This window comes from Sorex fumeus, unplaced genomic scaffold (assembly GCF_029834395.1).
Source record: "Sorex fumeus unplaced genomic scaffold, SorFum_2.1 ptg000107l, whole genome shotgun sequence".
NCBI lineage: Eukaryota > Metazoa > Chordata > Mammalia > Eulipotyphla > Soricidae > Sorex > Sorex fumeus.
The window spans coordinates 523,696-543,200 of record NW_026606164.1 but is presented as its reverse complement, the minus strand read 5'-3'; the positions used below and the strand labels follow the sequence as shown (position 1 = coordinate 543,200).

At 55.8% G+C, this 19,505-nt stretch overlaps 2 protein-coding genes across 2 annotated transcripts in view; one reads left to right on the top strand and one right to left on the bottom strand.

Moving 5' to 3' along the window:
- RHEB (Ras homolog, mTORC1 binding) overlaps positions 1 to 19,505 on the top strand; it is a 239,322-nt gene that overhangs the window by 26,873 nt on the left and 192,944 nt on the right. The gene's annotated exons all lie outside the window — the stretch shown is intronic.
- GALNT11 (polypeptide N-acetylgalactosaminyltransferase 11) overlaps positions 1 to 19,505 on the bottom strand; it is a 33,736-nt gene that overhangs the window by 13,054 nt on the left and 1,177 nt on the right. The window contains exon 2 of the mRNA XM_056134792.1: positions 1,568 to 1,889. Within this exon, the coding sequence (XP_055990767.1) occupies positions 1,568 to 1,853 (286 nt within the window). The 5' untranslated portion in view covers positions 1,854 to 1,889. The remainder of the gene's footprint in view (positions 1 to 1,567; positions 1,890 to 19,505) is intronic.

Below are 19,505 nucleotides of genomic sequence, written 5' to 3'. Positions count from 1 at the left end.
CAACTTTCCTGGTTGAATTTGAAGCAGTCTGTTCTTTTTAATGCTACTGCAGAAAGCTCTTCTTTTGTCTCGGGCTTTTTACCGCTGGGCTGCAGAACAGTCTTGTTGCGTGCTTGTATCTGTAACGTAGCTCAAACCGGTAATCACCTTCAGTTTCCTGATGCACACAGAGTGTCTCGGGAGAAGCCGAACAGAGCAACACCTCAGCTTGCCCGGTAGGGGCGGACGTGCAGTTTGTCTGCGCGTGTCCAGGGGCCAGCGACTAAGTGCCTGCCCTTGGGACCCAGGCGGAACGGTCTGGTCGCCTGGGGGCGGGGCTGTCGTTGTGGGACGCCCAACTGTGCTGCGAGGGGTCGCACTTAGGAGCTCAGGGGGGTCCCACGTCGGTCTTGCACTCTGCCAGTCGTCGCTGAGCCCACTCCCCGGGGCCACAATAACTTGCCAGAGTGACTACGAATAGATCAAAGGGCCAGGAACGTCGCCGTTCCTGCCTCAAAATGTCCGGATGACTGGAAGGTCTATTCCACGAAAGCTGAGGCAGGCAATACATCGCTTCCTCCTATTTGTTTACCTTTTGCTTTTCAAGCCACACCCAGTCGTGCTCCGGGTTTCCTTCTGGCTCTGCGCTCGCTCGGGGATCACTCCTGGCAGGGGCCCACCGGCAGTGCCGGGATCAATCTGGATCTGCTCGCGGAAGGGCGAGCGCGCACTTACTGTACTCACCCCGATACGAGTTCTGAGCGTTTCCAGTTTGTAAACTCTTGACTAGAGCAACCCGAGAATTAAATACAGTCTAGTATCTTAATAATTCTCACAGGAATGACAATTAAGAAATCTTCTTAGGTTTGAGTAATCCAAGCTCGTCAATAAGCCCACGGGTATCCGTTCTGTTTCAATAAACTCTGTCTTTCAAAACACATCAGACAAGCCAACTCACCTTCCAAACTAACTTCCTTCCCTTATTAAATAACACTGGCAATTAAAACCTTTCCCCACAGGGACAAAGATGATACAGCAGGTACCGCACTTGGCCGAGATCCCTGAGTGCAGAATCAGTTATCAGCCCTGAGCATCGCTCCAGTGTGGCCCAAAAACAGAACATACAAAATAAACTTTTAAGAAATCTTCTGCGACTGGAGTGACAGCAAAGCGGGTAGGGCGTTTGCCTTGCACGCAACCGACCTGGGTTCGATTCGCAACATCCCATATAGTCCCCCGAGCACTGCCAGGAGTGCAGAGCCAGGAGGAGTCCCTGTGCATCGCTGAGTGTGCCCCCCCCCCCAAAAAAATCTTCCCCATAGTTCCAATCTCTCTGGCCTTGTACGTGCTCCCTTTCTTCCTACTCAAGGTCTCCTGAGGATCCTTCAAGTCCTCATAAAATGCCAAAGTCAGAACCAGACAACTACTGGACTGTATGAGAGTGGCCAAAATCCAAGAGTCTGGCTGGGTGTCTGATAAACCCATCGTGGAGAGGAAAAACAGAGCCCAAACCCCCAAAACCGTCATTTAAAGCACCCTCAGAGTTAGGCCCAGGGGTGAGACACGAGAGAACGGTAAAGACACTCACCCAGCTCGGAGGAGAGCCTCAGGCCGTCCTTCTCTGGGTCGTCAACTTCATTCCCGTGCAGCTCGTGTGCTCGGAACTCTGACTCCAACATTTGACCCGGGCCCCGAGTGAATCGCGGATAGAACTTTTTGGGGAAGGGTCCGTGGGGCCCAGCCCCCTTGACGGGCACATTCTTGCGCGGTTGAGTCACTTCACTGAAGTTGAAATAAATGAACAGCACGACCGTCCAGGTGGCCGACGTGAAGAGGCACCCGTAACAGAAGTACCGCGCCGTGACACTCCCCATCACAGACTAGCATGGCCGGGGGGCATCTTCAGTCTCCTGGAAGGAAAGAGAGGGTCAGGCCCAGGGACCACGCCCGTCACCTCCCCACACCCCTGGCCTACGCACACGGCCCCGCCAAGGTCAAGCAAACACCCGTGAGGACGAGCACAACATGGAAAGGCTCAAGGGAAACCAGGGGCCGGCAGAGGCGTCCGTGCCCGCCAGCCGCGGGGCGCAGTCCCCGGTCTCGGAGCCCACTCCAGCCTGCCTGGACTCCCCCAGGGCGGTCTGCTTCTGTCTCGAGATCCTGATGTCGTGGGGGAAATACCAGCTCCCTTGGCGTGACTGTACAAAGTCCCCTTCTGCTGTGAAATTGAACCCGAGGATCTTAACAAGCAGTCACGAATAAGCACCCTGAGAAAGAGCCCGCTCCCTGGTGATCACCGAGACACCAGAGCCACACTGAAGCAACGAGGAGAATCCCAGGGACTCCTCCCCTCCGACGGCTCGCTACCCCTCCCCCTTCCCCAGACTAGGTGCTCTGCAAAGCGCTCGGCCCCCCAGGATCTGCCAAAAGCCTGGCGCACAGATGCCCTCTGACCCGCGGGGAGTCGCCGGCGTGAAGTGTGGGCACAGGAGGAAGAGACCCAGGGACACCACTTACACATGGTGCGCTATGAAATAATTTCTCATTGCTGTTGCTTTGGGGTCACACCCAGCCGGTGATCAGGGGACTGTATCTGGTGCCAGAGATCGAACCCGGGTCAGCCACATGCCGGAAGCGCCCTACCTGCTATATTATCACTCCAGGCCCTAGATCTGTATCACTGTAGCACTGTCCTCCCGTTGTTCATCGATTTGCTCGAGCGGGCCCCAGTAACTTCTCCCAACAAATTGTGAGACTTACTGTTACTGTGTCTGGCATATCGAATACGCCACGGGCAGCTTGCCAGGCTCTGCCGCACGGGCGAGATACTCTCGGTAGCTTGCCAGGCTCTCCGAGAGGGGCGGAGGAATCAAACTCGGGTCGGCTGCATACAAGGTAAACGCCCTACCAGCTGTGCTATCACTCCAGCCCAAGCCCTAGATCATTCCTTAAATACATTACCAGTCCCTAAATCAGCACCTACTAAGTTCCACTTCAAAACTGACTCGTTTGGAGGCCAGAGAGACAGTACAGGGACTAAGGTGCTCTCCATGCTGCCTGCTGACCCAGTTCAGCCTCTGGCAGCACACACAGTCCCCTGAACAAGCCAAGAAAAATACCCAAGCAGTACCAAGTACACGCCGACACCCCCCTTCCCATCCCACCCCAATGACCAGTCCGGGTAGGTTTTCCTGGTGTGGGTCCCAGCTGTGCAGAGGAATCACCACTCCAGGTGAGGCTCGGGGACCCTGTGTGGTGGCGGGAATTGACCCGGCTTGGCCTCGGGTAAGGCGGGCGGGCACCCTCTGTGCTGTCTCTCTGGTCCCTCAAGTAACCACTCTGTACATCAGGCCATAAGCCCACAAGATAATAAACTGCTCCATTTCTTAATGATTTGTTGTTACTGCCAATCCCAAAACAACAAAACCCAAACAAATCCTCCCTGCACCCCCCCCACCCTCACCCCCACCCCAAGGTCATAAGACGGGCCCAAAGAAATGAAGAGCCAAGCCCACAGCAGACCCTGAGAGCCGGGCTGGGCGGGGGGTCTCCCACCAAGGACCGTCCATCGGCCCACCCTGCCCCAGAATACACGCCCTGGGCCTGCAGACAGGAAGGTCACTGAGAGGACACGGGTCCACCCGTTCCAACCTGCCGGCTGTCACCAATAACACTGCTGACCACGGTCTGCCCACGGTGGTCCTGGACAGCAGCGGAAGGGCCTTCTCGGCCACCGCAACACCACAACACTGGACGCAGAAACGGCTCCACATACAGGGACATCGGGACCGAGGCAGGGGCGCCAGCACTGCATGCACGTGTGTGCGTGTGTGCATGTGTATGCACATGTGTGCACGTGTGTGTGAGAGAGGAGACAGAGACAAGGAGAGAGAGACAGACAGAGGGAGACCGAGCGCGACCTGTCTCCGGGTGAGCAAGAGCTTCCCCGCAGACCAGACGCTCGCCTCGGCCCTGGGCTGTCGTCCCGCGGGGCTCCCTTAAATTCAGAGTGGAAGGGAGCGTTCTCAGTTGCGAACTCCCGACCACGCAGCCGAAGTCCTTCGAGGAACACCGAGCTAGCTCCGTCTGGAGGGGGAGAGGTCTCCGCTCCGGCCGCTTCCCCAGGCCCGTGAGCTGCTGGCGGGAGGCGGGTGGGGAGGCGACCACGTGCGGAGCAAGTCCTGGGGGTGCGCTCCCGAGACCCCGCCGCCTGGGGGCCCGGCCCCGGTGGGCGCTTTCCGTGGGAAGGGTTTCGGGCTTTTACCTGGAATCTGCGAATGGAATCGTCCCTCCGAGTGTCTCACCTCTGGGACATTCGAGGAGGAATGCTGACCCACGGGAACCCTCAGGCCGCAAGAGCTTAGGCGCAAGGCGGAGGCTGCTCGGATCACAGAGCAGAAAGCGTCTGTCAGGTTCAGCAGGAGTGGGCTGACCCGAGGGCAACAGGCTGGGCCGGGCTGGGCTGGGCCGGGCTGGGCCGGGCTGGGCTGGGCCGAGTCAGTGCAGCGTCTGGAGTGTGGCCGTGGGCACAGGGGCTGGGAGATGCCGCCTCAGAACCCTGCTGTGCCATGCATGCCAGGGCTGCCGCGAGACTGAGTAGGGACAGTCACCGGGGTCTTCGGGAACAAGAGGGCAGGAAGCGCGCTGACTGGGTCTAGAACCAGAGCGGCGTCAGGAAGAGGCTCGCAGGGCTCCCCGGCCCGTCCTCAGCACACGCCCCTCCCCACCGGGCACACAACAGAGCACAGTTACAGGGAGGGGAGGGGACCCTCCAGGCCTGCCCGCGAGCTTCACAGGGATCATCCCTGGGCTGGCGCAGGGGTTACTGGCTCCTGCTGACAGGTCGACTGCTCCTCTCAGGGACTGGACATGGAGAACCGCAAGGCTCATCCCAGGGCCAGGTCCCAGTCACTCAGAATCAGGCTGTCTCTGTCTTGCGAACGAAGGTGGCTTCAGGTTGCTGAGGCAGAGGTACAGAGCTATTTTTTAAATTTTTTCTGTTTCCTTTTTGGGTCACACCCAGCGATACTGAGGGGTTCCTCCTGGCTCTGCACTCAGGAATAACTCCCAGCAGTGCTCGGGAGACCCTATGGGATGCCAGGGATTGATCCTAGGTCGGCTGCATGCAAGGCAAACGCCCTCCCTGCTGTACCATCGCTCCGGCCCTGGTACAGAACTATTTTTAAATGAAAGATCCTTGTGGGCTTTGTGTGCGTGTGGGTGGGGTGAGGAGAGCACCCCCCAAGCGGTGCCCGGGGACCTGAGCCCACCAGGCGGGAGACCCACAGCAGAGGAGCGCACGCGAGCAGTTCAGCTTCCGGTCCGAGAGCACAGCCCAGCATGGGGCCCGCGGCAGAGCGCGGCCGGCAGGGGTGCAGCCCACGTCCAATTCCCGGCCCTGCTCGAGCACCCAGATAAATGATGAGTAAATCAGTCCGGTGTCTCAAGTGTTAATGGAAGCTAAGAAACTTCTTTGTGTCTGTTGTTTCTTTGTTTTGGTTTCTGGGGTCTCAAGGACCCTCTGGGGTCCCAGGAAGGGGGCCCGGTTTAGCATCACGCAAGTGAACGCCCGGGATGTTCTCCCTCTGAGAACAGTCTGAGAGCCCCTGGGTCGCTGATACCCCCTGCTCCCCAGTCTCATTCTGTCCCGGACAGAACTGTCAGAGTACGTGACCCAAAGGCTAATGACCGACTTAATTTTTGGAAATGAAAATGGGTCTAAAATTTAGTGGTTGAGCGCGCGGACAGACAAGGGTTAAGGCACTTGCCCCACAGGCAGTGGGGGACCAAGCCTAAGTTTGATCCCGGGCACTGCCAGGAATGGACCCTGAGCAGCTCCAGGTGTGGACCCAAAATAAGCAAAAAGCACAGAAAGGATTTTTTCAGGAAAGATAATCTCTGTCAAGTGGTTCCAGATTAAGACCCGACCCTGGTGGAGCCAAAGCCACAAAACTACTCAACTGTTTCCCGGATCTCTTGGGAAAATCAAGTTTTACTGTTCAGCAACGGGAAATTCCTTGAGTATGTAGATGGTTTCACTAAACTACTCATGGTTAAATTGACTTTTCAAACCAGGGGCTTATATCTATAAAGAGAGACATGTTTTGGTAAGAAAAATAAGGAAGAGATCTCTGCTGAGAGGAAAAAGGAACTGTGTGCTAAGTGAAACTGTCACTTGATGAAACGGAACGAGAAATCAGGGAGCAGAGTGCAAGTGTCCAAGGACACGGGAGCCCCTGCCGGGTGCCGCCGTCCGGGCCAGGCTCGCTTGCTGGCCTCACAAGCCCCAGGGAAGGGGCGGCGGATCCCGGCCACAGCGCCTGACACCACGAGGCTCGGTTACTCTCCCGGCCGTTGCATGAGGGTGCGGGAGACGGAGCAGGAACGCCAGGAAACCAACGGGGAAACACGGAGACGTTCGCCCCGCTCAGTGAGCAACAACAGGGCCACTGGAGACAAACCACACCAGCAAATGCTCAGTGTCTTCCGTGACACCGAGAGGAGGACGTTCAATGAGTCAGGGAGACGACAGCTGAAGCCAGAGAGGCGAAACGGAAGGGCTACCACACCCAGAAATGACGGAAGTCAAGAACACGGGAGGTGACACGGGCACGGAGACCCGAGAGGTCAGAGGGCCCCAGTGAAACAGACCAAACCAGGAAAACTCCAAGACACATTATATTCAAAATGACAAGACCCAAATATGAAGACAGAACACTGAATGCAGCAAGATCAAAAAAGGAACTTGAGTACAAGGGAAGGCCCATCAGAGACACGGCAGAGCAATCAAGTAAGACTGAGCATGGGGAACAGCACAAAATAGGGGACAATACAAACATGGGATAGCACAAAAACGCGATGAAACGAGCAGCTGACCAGAGTATCCATCCAGCTAGGTATGACGCCGATTTGAAGGAACTGCACAGTGCCCCACGGACAGGCAACGCTGAAGGCGCTGAGAGTCCTGACGCCAGCTTTGCAAGAGGCGTTAGAGAGCCCCTTTCGAGGACAGGAGGAACTTCCCATCACGCCGCGTTCACTAACGGTGCAGCGTACCTCTACTACACTGAGAGGCTAAAAACACACAGCAAGTCATCACCAAAAATCGACTTTTAGGGGCTGGAGCGACAGCACGACAGGTAGGGCATTTGCCTTGCACGCGGCCGACCCGGGTTCAATTCCCAGCATCCCATAGGGTCCCCTGAGCACCGGCAGGAGTAACTCCTGAGAGCAGAGCCAGGAGGAACCCCTGAGCATCGCCGGGTGTGACCCAAAAAGCAGAAAAAAAAATCAATGTTTACCGATTTCCTGATACTTCTCTTTGCCATTCTTTTCAGTTTTATCAGCTCAAGTAATATGAAATAAATTTGTTACATGTCTGCCAAGTGGGGGAGCGGGGGGAAGGTATCTGGGGACGTGGCTGGTGGGATTGTGGTGAACCCTGTTTGCCTGAAACAACTCTACAACGAACAATTTTGCAAATCCTGGCGTCTCAATAAACACTGCTGCAAAGAGAAGAAAGACAAGTGCAGGCTTGTGAGAAACAGACTTTAGAGAAAGAAACTTGAGCAGTCAAGTTCAACAGAACTTAATGAACTGTCATAGGGATCCTACAATTAAGCTCGGCTTTCTGTAGTATGTTTGAGCAAGAGTAGATTTTAACTTTTGTCAAAAGGATACAGGTATTCCTAAAACTGGTCAATTTTTTACTGTAAATTCTAAATTGTTTAGTCTGCCCAGTAAATGAAGTTACATTACTAAAGTAAGTATATATTTCACGTCAGTTTTATCCTCAGGTCTTTAATTAAGTAAACCTGTTCTTGGTTTTAAGAGACCTAAGTTTTATTTTCAGTTTTGAAATCCTTGCTGACAAGCATGAAACATATCTGTGTCTGAAACCTTTTAATACCTATGACCAAACTTGTCCAAAATCAAAATCAAAGAGTTAACTGATTAAAAGAAATCTGAGAGACGTAGACCTCCTAACCGCCTCATTGATAATTTTCTCCCTCTAGAGAGGAGAAATCTACCGAGATTCCGCTGGTCTGTTAAAGCTCCACGAGAAGACCGGCCCGTGAGGAGAAACGTCCAACATGCCCGTGGATCATCGCTCGGGCTTTCTAAAATCATGCGAAACTGATGCGTCCTGGTTAATTCTGGTTTCTTAGAAAATTGTATGTTACAGAACTGAGCAAACTTCCTGGCCGAGTGTTATGAGAGCTGTGATTGTGAGCGTGCTAGAGCCTTGAGCCATTTCGAGAACACTGTGTGGTCAGAGTTCTGTGGGAAAAGGAATTTTGACAAATATTCCAGAGTACAGATCTGCTGTGGATCCTTAAGATAAAACTGCGAAACTTCTGAGAAAACTGGATGCTTCAAAAATTGCAGGAGAACGAGATTTTTTCACTCTGGACTATAAAACTTACTTGAGATAATTTAAGAATGAAAAGAATGAAGTTTAAGCAAGTTTACAGTTGCAAATTTAAATTTTTTTTTTTTGCTGCTGAGACAATCTAGTAGATTGTATCTCAAGTAGAAATGAAACCGTTGCTTTCTCTCTTGAAGACTTTAGCATGTTACTATACTCCACTGCTATATGTTGTTTGCATAAACGCAACTTTTTCTCCCGGAGTAGACTTAGCCCCTAATACTAGCAGGAAAGCTCAGAGGTCAGCTTTGGGACCTCTGGCCACACCAGTCTGGGGTGACCCTTGACACAGTACTTAGGAGCACCACAGCTACCTGCTGTCCTGAGCCAGTTTCCAGGTGAACGCAGAACTCTGGTGAGCCCGCTAACATCCGTCCACACCTGCTGAAAATCACCAGCCAACTTCATCAGAGTAAACTACCAGCCACCGCAATGACTCGGCCGAGTTAGGTTAAGGTGGAGAGGAAAACGTGTTTTCATTCGGTAGCGATCAGACTTAACCCTCTTTCTCACTGGGGGGTGGTGTTTTGAGTCCACACCTGGTGATGCTCAGAGGTTACAGCTGGCTGTGCTCAGCAGTGACCCCTGGTTGGCCCAGAGCAGTAGTACAGCGGGTCAGGGGCTTGCCCTGCACGTGGCCAGCCTGGGGTTAATCCCCGACACCCCACAAGACCCCACAAGCTATCAGGAGGGATCCCTGAGCAGAGAACCAGGAACAAGCGCAGAGAACCAGGAACAAGCACCAAGCACTCCAGGAGTGATCGCAGACACAGGCAGGAGTAAGCCCCAAGCACCCCCTGCAGTGATTCACTTTTTTTTTCAGCCTGCCTTTTCCATCTTTAGAACCTGAAAATGCCTCTTTGCTCCTAGAACAGGTGCTGTTTCCTTTTCCTGTTCTTAGAGATCTGAGGTCACTTCTCTTTGTTCTTGTCCTCTGTGTTATTAAACACAAGATTCTTCAGCAGCAGCAAACATACTCTCGCTCTGCAGAGGCCAGAGCAGAGCCAGGGCGCGCGCGTCCCTCCCCGTCTGCTCCCAGAGGCCGGGCGGGCGCGTCCCTCCCCGTTGGCCCGGAGAGGGCCACACCTGACAGTGCTCGGTGGAACATCGGGGACTTTTGAATGCACGCAGGTGCTGCCCCAGCTCTTCGGGCAAAACGAAAACGTCTTTCTGCTTCCTACCGTTCCCATTCTGCCCACACAGATTCACCTACTGCCTCAATGTCCAAGGCTGGGAGCCAGTCAAAGGAGGGTCAACACAAACATTTAAGGTTACTTCACAGAAAACAGCCAGTGAGCAAATCCTTTCAATCATAAACCCGAACAGTCAGCAAAGCGAACTCCAGCCAGCCGTTCCCAATCAGCAGAACATGTTTTTCAGATGTTAGATGAACAAGTCCGGCCGGTTGTGTCCGGAACTTCACCAAGCTAAGACAGGACGTTTCTGTGTTTCTCTCCAGCCACTGCCTGGCGGTCGCCCAGGGGTTTATTTCCAAGACGAGAGAGCAAATGTCCTGCCAGGAGGTGGGAAGCGGGAGGGGACGCCGGGCGTGGCGGGGGGACCGTGCGCTCCGCGAGGAAGAGGCCGGGCGCGTGGCCCCGAGAGCGACAGCTGCTGCCTCACCACACCCTCAATCCAATGAGACCAAAGCACGAGGGGGGTGGGGGAGAAGGTGGCCCAAGGCTGCGTACGAGTGTGCACACACAGGGAGCCCTGGGGTCACCCACCACAGGCCAGGACCACATCAGGAACCCCCTCCACCCCAGCACGACTTTAAAAAAACTCTGTGTGTGTGTGTGAACACAAATATCACATGTTCATGGTTTTGTGTTCACAAAAACCAAGGCCTCACCTCTCATCACAGAGCGGCACACGGGGGACCAGCAAGCTAAGGATTCTAACAGTGATGCAAAGGGCTGGCGGCCCACAGTTACCGGCAGGAAGCAAAGAAAATGGTTCTGAACCTGTGGAGGGACGGGGTGGGAGGATGTCGTAACAACCACCATGCAAATTAGAGGGACTCGGAGGCACCCTTTCCCAACGGTCTGATTTATAAAGATCCCAAAGCTCGGTAACAAATTCTTGAGAGTCAGGCTGTAGAGAAACTCTCTTCTCCCATCGGCATCCAGCAGAACCAGGGACGTTTCACCCTCCAGCCATAACGCCAGTGCCAGGAGCTAACCCCGTCAGCCTGAGCAAGGCCATTAGGAAGAGGCTGTTTGGACCGCCCCCAGCATGGGCTCGGCCGACTGGCCGTAGAGGCTGGCAGGGCCCATCAGGAACAAGCACGCGTTAGAATTCGAAACCCCGAGTAATTCCATTACTTCATCGTTAAGGTACTCTGCCAGGTGAAAGAACCCAGTGAAGAGCCAGAAGAGAATGACACAGAAATAAGTCTGCACAGCACAGAGCACCACTCACACGGGAAGACACAGGAGGACGGAGATCGTCACTCTGTGCCCGGCTTTCTCTTGGGCACCATTAGAGAGGGGAAGCGAAGAGACAGTGCTGGGGTTCAGGCCTTACCTGAAGCCAACCCTGGGTGCTTTTGCTTTTGTTCTTATTTTGTTACTCCTTGGGTCCCACCCAGTGATGCTCAGGGCTTTCTCCTGACCGGCACTCAGGAGTTACTCCTGGCGGCGCTTGGGGGACCATTTGGGATGCCGGGGATCGAACCCAGGTCGGCTGCAAGCAGGGCAAACAGCCTCCCCGCTGTGCTATCGCTCCGGCCCCCAGCCAACCCTGTTGGACCAGCACGGCACACGGGCCCCTGAGCACAGAGCCAGAAGTAGCCACTGGGCAGGGCTCAAAACTGAGAGAAAGAAGAGGAAGAACAAACGACGAAGGGGTGCGGGGCCCAGGGAGACGGTTCTGCAGGCCAGGGGGATCCGGCACACGCAGGAAGCTCACTTGAACCCCTGGGACTGCGTGGCCCCCAGGGACAGAGCTGGAAGCACCCCCTCCAAATAAGCAAACGAAGTGGGGGGCGGGGGGAGGACTGGAATTCAGACGTCACCTTTCGAGGCAAAGGGCAGCCCAGCACTATCGTAAATCCAGGGGGAAACGTACGCACCGGCATGCGTGTGCACACACGAACACATACAACGTGAACACATGGATGCTTTGGATCACTCAAAAACCAAATCTCCTATTGTTACGATCAGCACCTACTGTGATTCTACCGAGTACAATGTCCCAGGGGTGAAAACGGGAGTGCGGTCTGCGCCCTGCGGGCGGCCCAGGTGCGAGCCCCGGCACTGCAGAAGGTCCCCGGAGCCCCTCCAAGAGTGATCCCGGGGCAGAGCCAGGAGCAAGCCCCGAGCACAGCAAAAGAGTGTGACTCAAAAGCAAACACAGTAACAACAGACGCTGCTGGGCACAAAGATGGCAAATCTCTTGGTTTCTCTTCAACTGATTTATTTTGGCGATGGGATGAAAAAGAGCTTTGCTGGTAAAAAGCCTTAATGGATTTGAACTCCAATAAGCCTCGCAGATTAGAGAAAGGAGTATTTCTTAATACCACAGCCAAGGTAAGAAGACCCGCTTCGAGGTCCTTCTCGCAGATCACCTTGTCTGTTTTAGCCCTCGCGCGAAAGGTGCGAAAGGCTTGTTTCTGCACTCAGGGGTGACTCGGAGGGCTGGGGTGGGGGGCACTGAGATGCCGGGGGGGCCGCGTGCCAGGGAAGTGCCCTCCCTGCTGCCACACTCTCTCGATCTGACCCGAGTCCCCTTTCAGGAACAAAGAACACCACACAGGAACACAGGCCAGGGATCTGAACACGCTTCATAAATCATGTGACGTTCACGAGACAAGGCCAACCCTGTGCTGTCACTCAACAGGTTCATCGATCATTGCATCCATCTTTCAGTCACCGTCTATTAAGTGTACCAAGCAGCCCAACAACCTTCTTCCGAAATAATCCGAAATGAAAGGCTGGTACTTGGAATACTACAGGACCACTATGTACGCCAGATTCAAAAGTGCCTAAGTATTGCACGCAGCTACTGTGTGTGTGTGTGGGGGGGGGGGGGGGGTAGGCGGGGAGGCGTAGGCAAGGGTCCAAGTCAAACCCTGGGGCCGTGAGATCATGCAGCGGGCAGGGTGCTCGCCTCAAACACAACTGACCTAGGTTTGATCCCAGGCACCCCAGAGGGCCCCCGGGGGCCCCAGGAGTTGGCCTGAAGCGCACGGCCAGGAGTAAGCCATGAGCACTACCAGGTTTAGCCCAAAAACCAAAGGAAATTTAAAAAGTCAAACACCGAAAGCCAAATGAAATTTCGCCACTATTATTCTGCTATACAGTCTACTATTCATTGCTAAACTCTCAACACATTATAAAACATTATACTGCTATTTTCGATCACACACACACAAAAAATTAACTATAACAGAATCAGATTAGTCATCAGCATTAGTGGTAGTTTTCCTTTTACCTTTTAAAATTGTATTTATCTTAGGGAAGAACTTCCTAACTTAAAAGATGATGAGCTTTTTTGAGGCTCTGCATAAGGGACTTTTCTTCTAGCCTCTGAAGCAAAGGGGATTTAAACCCACGAAAAGGGATATTCGAGCCCCAGAGGTCTGTGAAACACTCGAGACTCAAATCTGAACATGCTCGTGAAACGCCGCTGGCCTCGTGAATGAGTAACCAGGCGGACGCCGGATGCACCGTCTCGCCCACGTCCCTTCGGCGCCAGAGACCAGAGAGGACGCAGGGGCTAAGCTGCGTCTCCCGTCACCCCGTGCTCTGGCTCCGCGCTGGGGTCGCTCCGGCTGTGCTCGGCTCCGGCCTAACTGCAGCTTTCAAAGCCCGAGCACCGGCCTGGGGGGCCAACCCAGCTCTCCCAAACGATTCCCGCCACGTTCAGGGAAGCTTCCAGCGTGTCCCTCTGCAGCCAGCAGTAGCACAGGGCCAGGACTCAGGCCCCAGCGCCCAGCCTAACCTGCAGGCAGGGCCACGGCACACGGCCAGGGCCTCCAGCCAGCAGCAGGGCCCAGGGCTTGCTGCCCCCCACCCCAGTGGACCCGTGCACTCCTACACGAACAGTGAAGCCCTAGCTCCAGAGTCTCAGAGAGACCCCTTGATGCCTGCAGTGGGCTCGGGAACACCTGCTCAGCGGTCCCTCACGCCAGCAACAGAGATGGCACCCGGTGACAGAGGTGACCGCCCCCAGCGGTGAGGGGTGTCCTCCGCCTCGAGAGAGCCCAACTCGACCCCCAGCTGGTGACTGAGCTGCAGGAGGGCGGGCGGCTACTCACCCCTTGGACGTGAAGCCCCTGGACCTCAGAGCCAGACACAGGCGGGTCACCGGGGGCCTGGGCGCGGCAGGGGAGCAGGGCAAAGGCCAGCTGGCTCAAAGGCTGCGGCGCAGCTGGACCGCGCTCCCGGGCCTGTGCTCGGCCGGGCTGTGGCCCCCAGCCCACCCCACCCCCTGCCAGTCCCCAGAACTGCCCTTTCGGAGTGAAGAGCCCCTTCCCTGCGGAGATCTGTTCCCGTTTCCTCCTCGTGGCCACAGCTGGGAACGGGCGATGGGACAGAGGCGGTTCCGAGCCAGGGACGGGCCTCGCGCGGACACCGTGGCCGTGGCCGCCCCCACCCCAGCCCCACGCCTGGCGCCAGCCGGGACACGACGGGGGCCGCCCGCCCATGCTCCCCACGCTTGGAAGCACGGCTCTGAAGACTCCCTCCGGCAAAGCTCTGGTTTCTTTCTTGTGTGAGGGTCACACCCGGCAATGCTCAGGGATCACAGCCCCTCGGCCCTCCTCAAGGAGCCACGCCGAGCTGGGACCAAACCTAGGCTGGGCACGCAGATACGCTCGTGCCCCCAGTCACCAGCAAAGCCACGGAGCAAAGAGGGAGCATCAGAGTCAGAGCCAGGAGTGAAAGCAGTTTGGGAACCGCGCGCAGTTCCCGCGAAGGTCTGCGCCCCGCCCCCCGCCCCGCCTCCCCGCGTGTGAGGCCCTGGGGTCCATCCCCAGCCCCACAAAAACCAACAAACATTCAGTTCAAAATTTACTTCTGGAGAAACCCAAACTTGGTAGAAATTTAACAACTTAATAAATTCTTACGTATCGAAGCTTCACTTCTAAGAGAAATAATGGCCCCAAATGGGTTTTTTTTTTTTTTGCTTTTTTTGGGGTCACACCCGGTGATGCACAGCGGTTACTCCTGGCTCATGCACTCAGGAATTACTTCTGGCGGTGCTCGGGGGACCCTATGGGATGCTGGGAATCAATCCCGGGTCGGCTGCGTGCAAGGCAAACGCCCTACCCGCTGTGCTATCGCTCCAGCCCCCACCGAATGGGGTTTTTAAAGCCAACCCCCACCCAGACTCGATTTCTAAACTAACTGTAGTTCCAGTCTCTCCCTGAAACAGAATTTTTGCCTGTCTGTTGTTTGGGGCCACTTCCCCTGGGGCTGTGCTCTGTGCCCAGGGGCCACGCGGGTTTGGAGGGCCCTTTGGGGTGCTGGGATCAAAAAACATCAGATTCAGCCTATGTGATCATCAAATCTCTCCCAGTCCGGAGCCAGCAAAAAAGGGAAGCCGCAAAAGATTAAAGATCTGAATTCAATGGCCTACGTTTCCACCTCAGAAAGCCAGAAAAAGAGCAATACAAAACTTTCTCGAAGAAAAATCTGAGTAGAATTTAATGAAACACAGGAAAATAAGAGAAAAATAAAGTAAACCGAAAGTCAGCTCTTTTTAACAATGGACAAAACTGATAAACTTACAGACAGGACACAGTCACCTTCCTCGCTGGGAGGACAAAGGCAGGAATGAGGAAGGGACTTCACCACCGACCCCCACGGGCATTAAAAGGAGGGGCTGGAGGACAGTTCTTCGGGGTAGGGCGTTTGCCTTGCACATGGCCAGGGCTGGGTGCTGAGGGTCTGGGTGCTGAGTTCGGGGCTGGGTAGAGTTCGATCCCAGGCGTCTCCTCTGGTCCCCCAGACACCGCCTGGAGTAACTTCAGGGTGGGGATTAGAGAGTCAGGACTAACCCCCAGGCAATGCTGCAGGGTGTGACCCAAAAGCCAGATGAATGAATAGAAGGGCCATGAGAAATAGCACAAACGCCTCTAAGCCCACAAAAATAAACTTTTTCTTGCCATTCCTGGGTTCACATTCAAAGCTGGAGCCCTGTCAGTGAACGGCACCCCTGGAGCACAGCCGATAGGATGTAATGACAGCTCATAGTTCTGTGGTGTGTCCTGTTTCTGTGACTTTTGTCACTGTTTTCCAATTGTTGGACATTTTAGTGTTTTTCCACTTTTCTATTATTTTAAATAAAATGGGACAATGTCTCCTGTTATAGTGTTTCAAAACTTTAAAAAAAAAAAAAAAGTAAGGGACAAGACCTCCCAAGACCTCCTCCCAAGACCACAGAACCGGGACAAACCTGCACACCATAGGGGGGGGGTAGCTTCAGCTTCACCCACAACCGGCGGAGCTGGGAGGCGAGCAGGACGCCCCGCCCAGTCGGTGACACAGGGCAGCCCACCCGCCAAGGAGGACTCTTCTGCAGGAGGAAGGAGACACGCGGAGGCAGGAGGGGAGGGGCACAGCCGAAGAAAGCGCCGGACCCTCCAGGGGGCGACACTGTCCCGCACACGGCACGCGGGTAAGCACACACCCAACAACGCGTCTGCGAACCCGCGTCAGCTCACCCCCAGAGACTGGACCTATTTCTGCAAACAGACGAGACGTTACTTAGGAGCGAGGGACCTTAGAGCAGAGGGCAAATGCGTCGAACTTGCAAAACAACCTGCCCCGGCAGCCGGGGGAAAGGGAGCTGCCGGTGCGCGCTGGTTCCCAGGCGACGGGAGCGCCTGCCCACAGGACGAGCGGGGACACGCTCGGCGGCCGGCCCGGGCCGCGTCCCAGAAGCAACGCTGAGGGCAAGGCTCGGGACAGCGCGAGACAGAGTTCGGCCTGATGTGTCGGTTCCTGACACAGCGGCTACACGCATACGCATGCACACACACACACACACACACACACACACACACACACGGGCTACTCAGCACACAGACCTTATACACACACGCTAATGTACAATGTATGTACAATGTACAGTGGCTGATGTGTCCACACAGGTCCCAACACGCACGTGCACGCACAAGGGCCGATATGGACGCGCAGCTGTGACCTGGCAGCTGTCACCCAGGAGAGCGACACCCCAGAATGACAGCACGGCAGCACCCAAGGCTAGGAGTCTGCCACGCCTCGAATAAAAAGAAGCAGCATTCCGGGGGTTGGGGGGGTAGGAATCTAGCTCTGGGGGCAGGAAAGGCCAAATGAGCCTGAGAGAGGCACAAGCAAGACCCCGCAGAGTGGGACCCGCTAGGGGAGCACGGGCGCCCGTGGGGAGCCCCCGGCAGCCACAGCTGCCCTCCGAGTGACGCGATCCTTATGCTGCAGGGTGCGCCTCTCTGGGAGTCGACTCTGCTGTAGTCACAGGGAGAGTCACAGGGAGAGGACCGACACTCCCCCCGCAGTGCTTGAGAAGCTGGAGCAGAACCCAACTGGGCCGTGGGGCTTCCTTTCTGGAGCGCGGGAGGAAGCGGAGACCCTTCAGAAGCCCAGCAGACACACGTGAGCCAAGCGTTGAGGGGCGCGGGGCCATGCGGCAGACACAGACCATCCCCCCGGGAGCCCCAGGGCCGGGAGAGGCTGGCACGTCGGGTACTAAGGCACAGGCGGCCAAGACTGGCACGAGATGTACCAATCACGTCGCCATTGAAACATGGACCACAGGAACTTATTTTTTGTTCGGTTTTGGGGTTTTCATGGGGGGGCCATGCCCAGCGTGCTCAGAACTTAGCCCTGGCTCTTCACACAAGCATCAGTCCTGGTGGCTCGGAGGACCCCACTGGGTACCAGGGATCGAACCTAGGTCAGCTGCATGCAAGAAGCCTATCCGCTCACCCCCTTTTATTTTTTCGCTTTTTGGGTCACACCCGGCGATGCACAGGGGTTCCTCCTGGCTCTGCACTCAGGAATTACTCCTGGCGGTGCTCAGGGGACCGGATGGGATGCTGGGAATCAAACCCGGGTTGGCTGCGTGCAAGGCAAACGCCCTCCAGCCCTCGCCCCCCTTTTAAATTTGATTTTTTTTTAAATGTGTGATGTCTTGGGGCCGGAGGGATAGTTCAACAGGCAAGACACTTGGCTTGCATGCAGTCAACCCAGGTTCGATCCCCGGCACCTCCCAGGGGCCTGTGAGCCAGCAGGAATGACCCCTGAGTGCTGTGTCAGGGGCAAGCCCCGAGCACTGCCAGACGCAGCCCCCCTGGAGACGTTCAAAAAGACAGCAGGAGCACATAAGTGCCGTGGTGATTAAGTCCACTCTGACGGCAACAGTGACAGACACTTCTGCGGCCCTCCCCCTTCGAATCCATATTCCCGATCGAACAGTGAGAACCACACAGGTGAGACCCACCTGGCACAAGGCACTCGGCACCCCAGGGCCAAACAAACACAGCACAGGGGAACGCGGGCCAAGAAGAGTGAGCGCACTAACAGCTCCACGCTCCGCACGCAGGAGGCTGGGTGCCGCTCCCCACGACCCCGTGGGCCCTGGGGCACTGCCGAGAGAGTGACCCCCGGCAACGAGCCAGGAGTAGCCTGTGAGCACCACTGAGGTGGCCCCAAACACAAGGACCAAGAACCAAGGCACAAAGAGTAATATGTGACTTCCTGGGGTCCCGTCACCCACTGCCTTAGCTGGGAAAGGAAACCTTCGGGGACAGCTGAGCAGGCGACATCAAGTCTGGACATGAATCACACTTATTAACCGTGAAGGGGGGGTGGCGTGGGGAGACACCCCCCAGGACTGTCCCCTGGACACTAGGGGACCGTGGCGCTCAGGTCAACAGGAGGGCCACAGCAAGCAAGGACATTAGGCCCTGCCCTAGCAGGTAGTTTTTTTTTTTTTTAATATCCACTGCAGCACAGGCAGGTAAGTGCATCCTGGCTAGAGCCGCCATCCAGAACCCCAGGACTTGTCTGCCTGGGGCGGAGCACCTCAGCCCTCCTCAGGAGGCCCTTCGGCAGTGGACAGGAGTCTTAGGATTCTTCATCCCCTGGGGGCCAGAGACACAGCACGGAAGGAGGGTGCCTGCCCTGCGCAGACCAGCCTGGGGTCAAGCGCTGGGACCTCGGGTTCCCCAAGCTCCACCAGAGCCAGGAGTGCGCCCTGAGCACCGAGTGTGGCCCCAAGACAAAACAAGCTCTTCATACTCTTCCATCAGCGATTTCGCTTCCTCTAACAACAAAACTCTTCGAAGAGATAACAAATCAGTCGAAAGAAGGCGACTAGCACACCCTAAAGCCAACACGAATACGAGGGCTAAGACATCAAGTATAAAGAAACAGGCGTCAGGGCCGAACTATGGACACTGAGAACATTTTCCTGAACAAGTGCACTTAACTTTGCCTTCAGAGCTGAAGACGTGGGGTGGAGAGACAGGACAGTGGGCAGGGCGCTTGCCTGGCACAGGGCCGACAGGGGCTCGGTCCCCGGCACCCCCATATGGGCCCCCAAAGCTGGCCAGAAGGAATCCCTGAGTGCAGAGCTCTTCAGCATCACTGGGTGGGCCCCAAAAGACCCAAAAATAAGCAAATAAACAAGCAGAATAAATACAGCCGAAGGCTGCAGTGGCCCAAAACGGAGACGGCCTGGGCCCAGTTCACACCCTGGGGCACAAGTGCTGGTCTGTCCCACAGAAGGGCGGCCACCACGTGTCTGCTGGCCGAGACAATGCAGGGGGCCAGGGGCAGAGTCGGCCGGCCAGGGAACCGGGGTCGTCCCTGGTACTGCACGGTCCCCACTGAGTGACCCCGAGATAAAATCACGGGGGCCAGAGAGATCACAGACTGGGTGGGCACGTCCCAGGGCCAACCAGGTTCAATCCCCAGAGGGTCCGCGGAGCATGGAGTGATCCCAGAGCAGAGCCGGGAGCAGGCCCTGGGCACCTTTGGGGGTTCCCCCCTCCAAAAGCAATCCTTAGGGAGAAAGAAATGCAGGTTGTTCTTCTGACACAGGGGGAGGAATTTTGTGGGGGCAAGCAGGGGCGCCCACCCCACCGGCACGT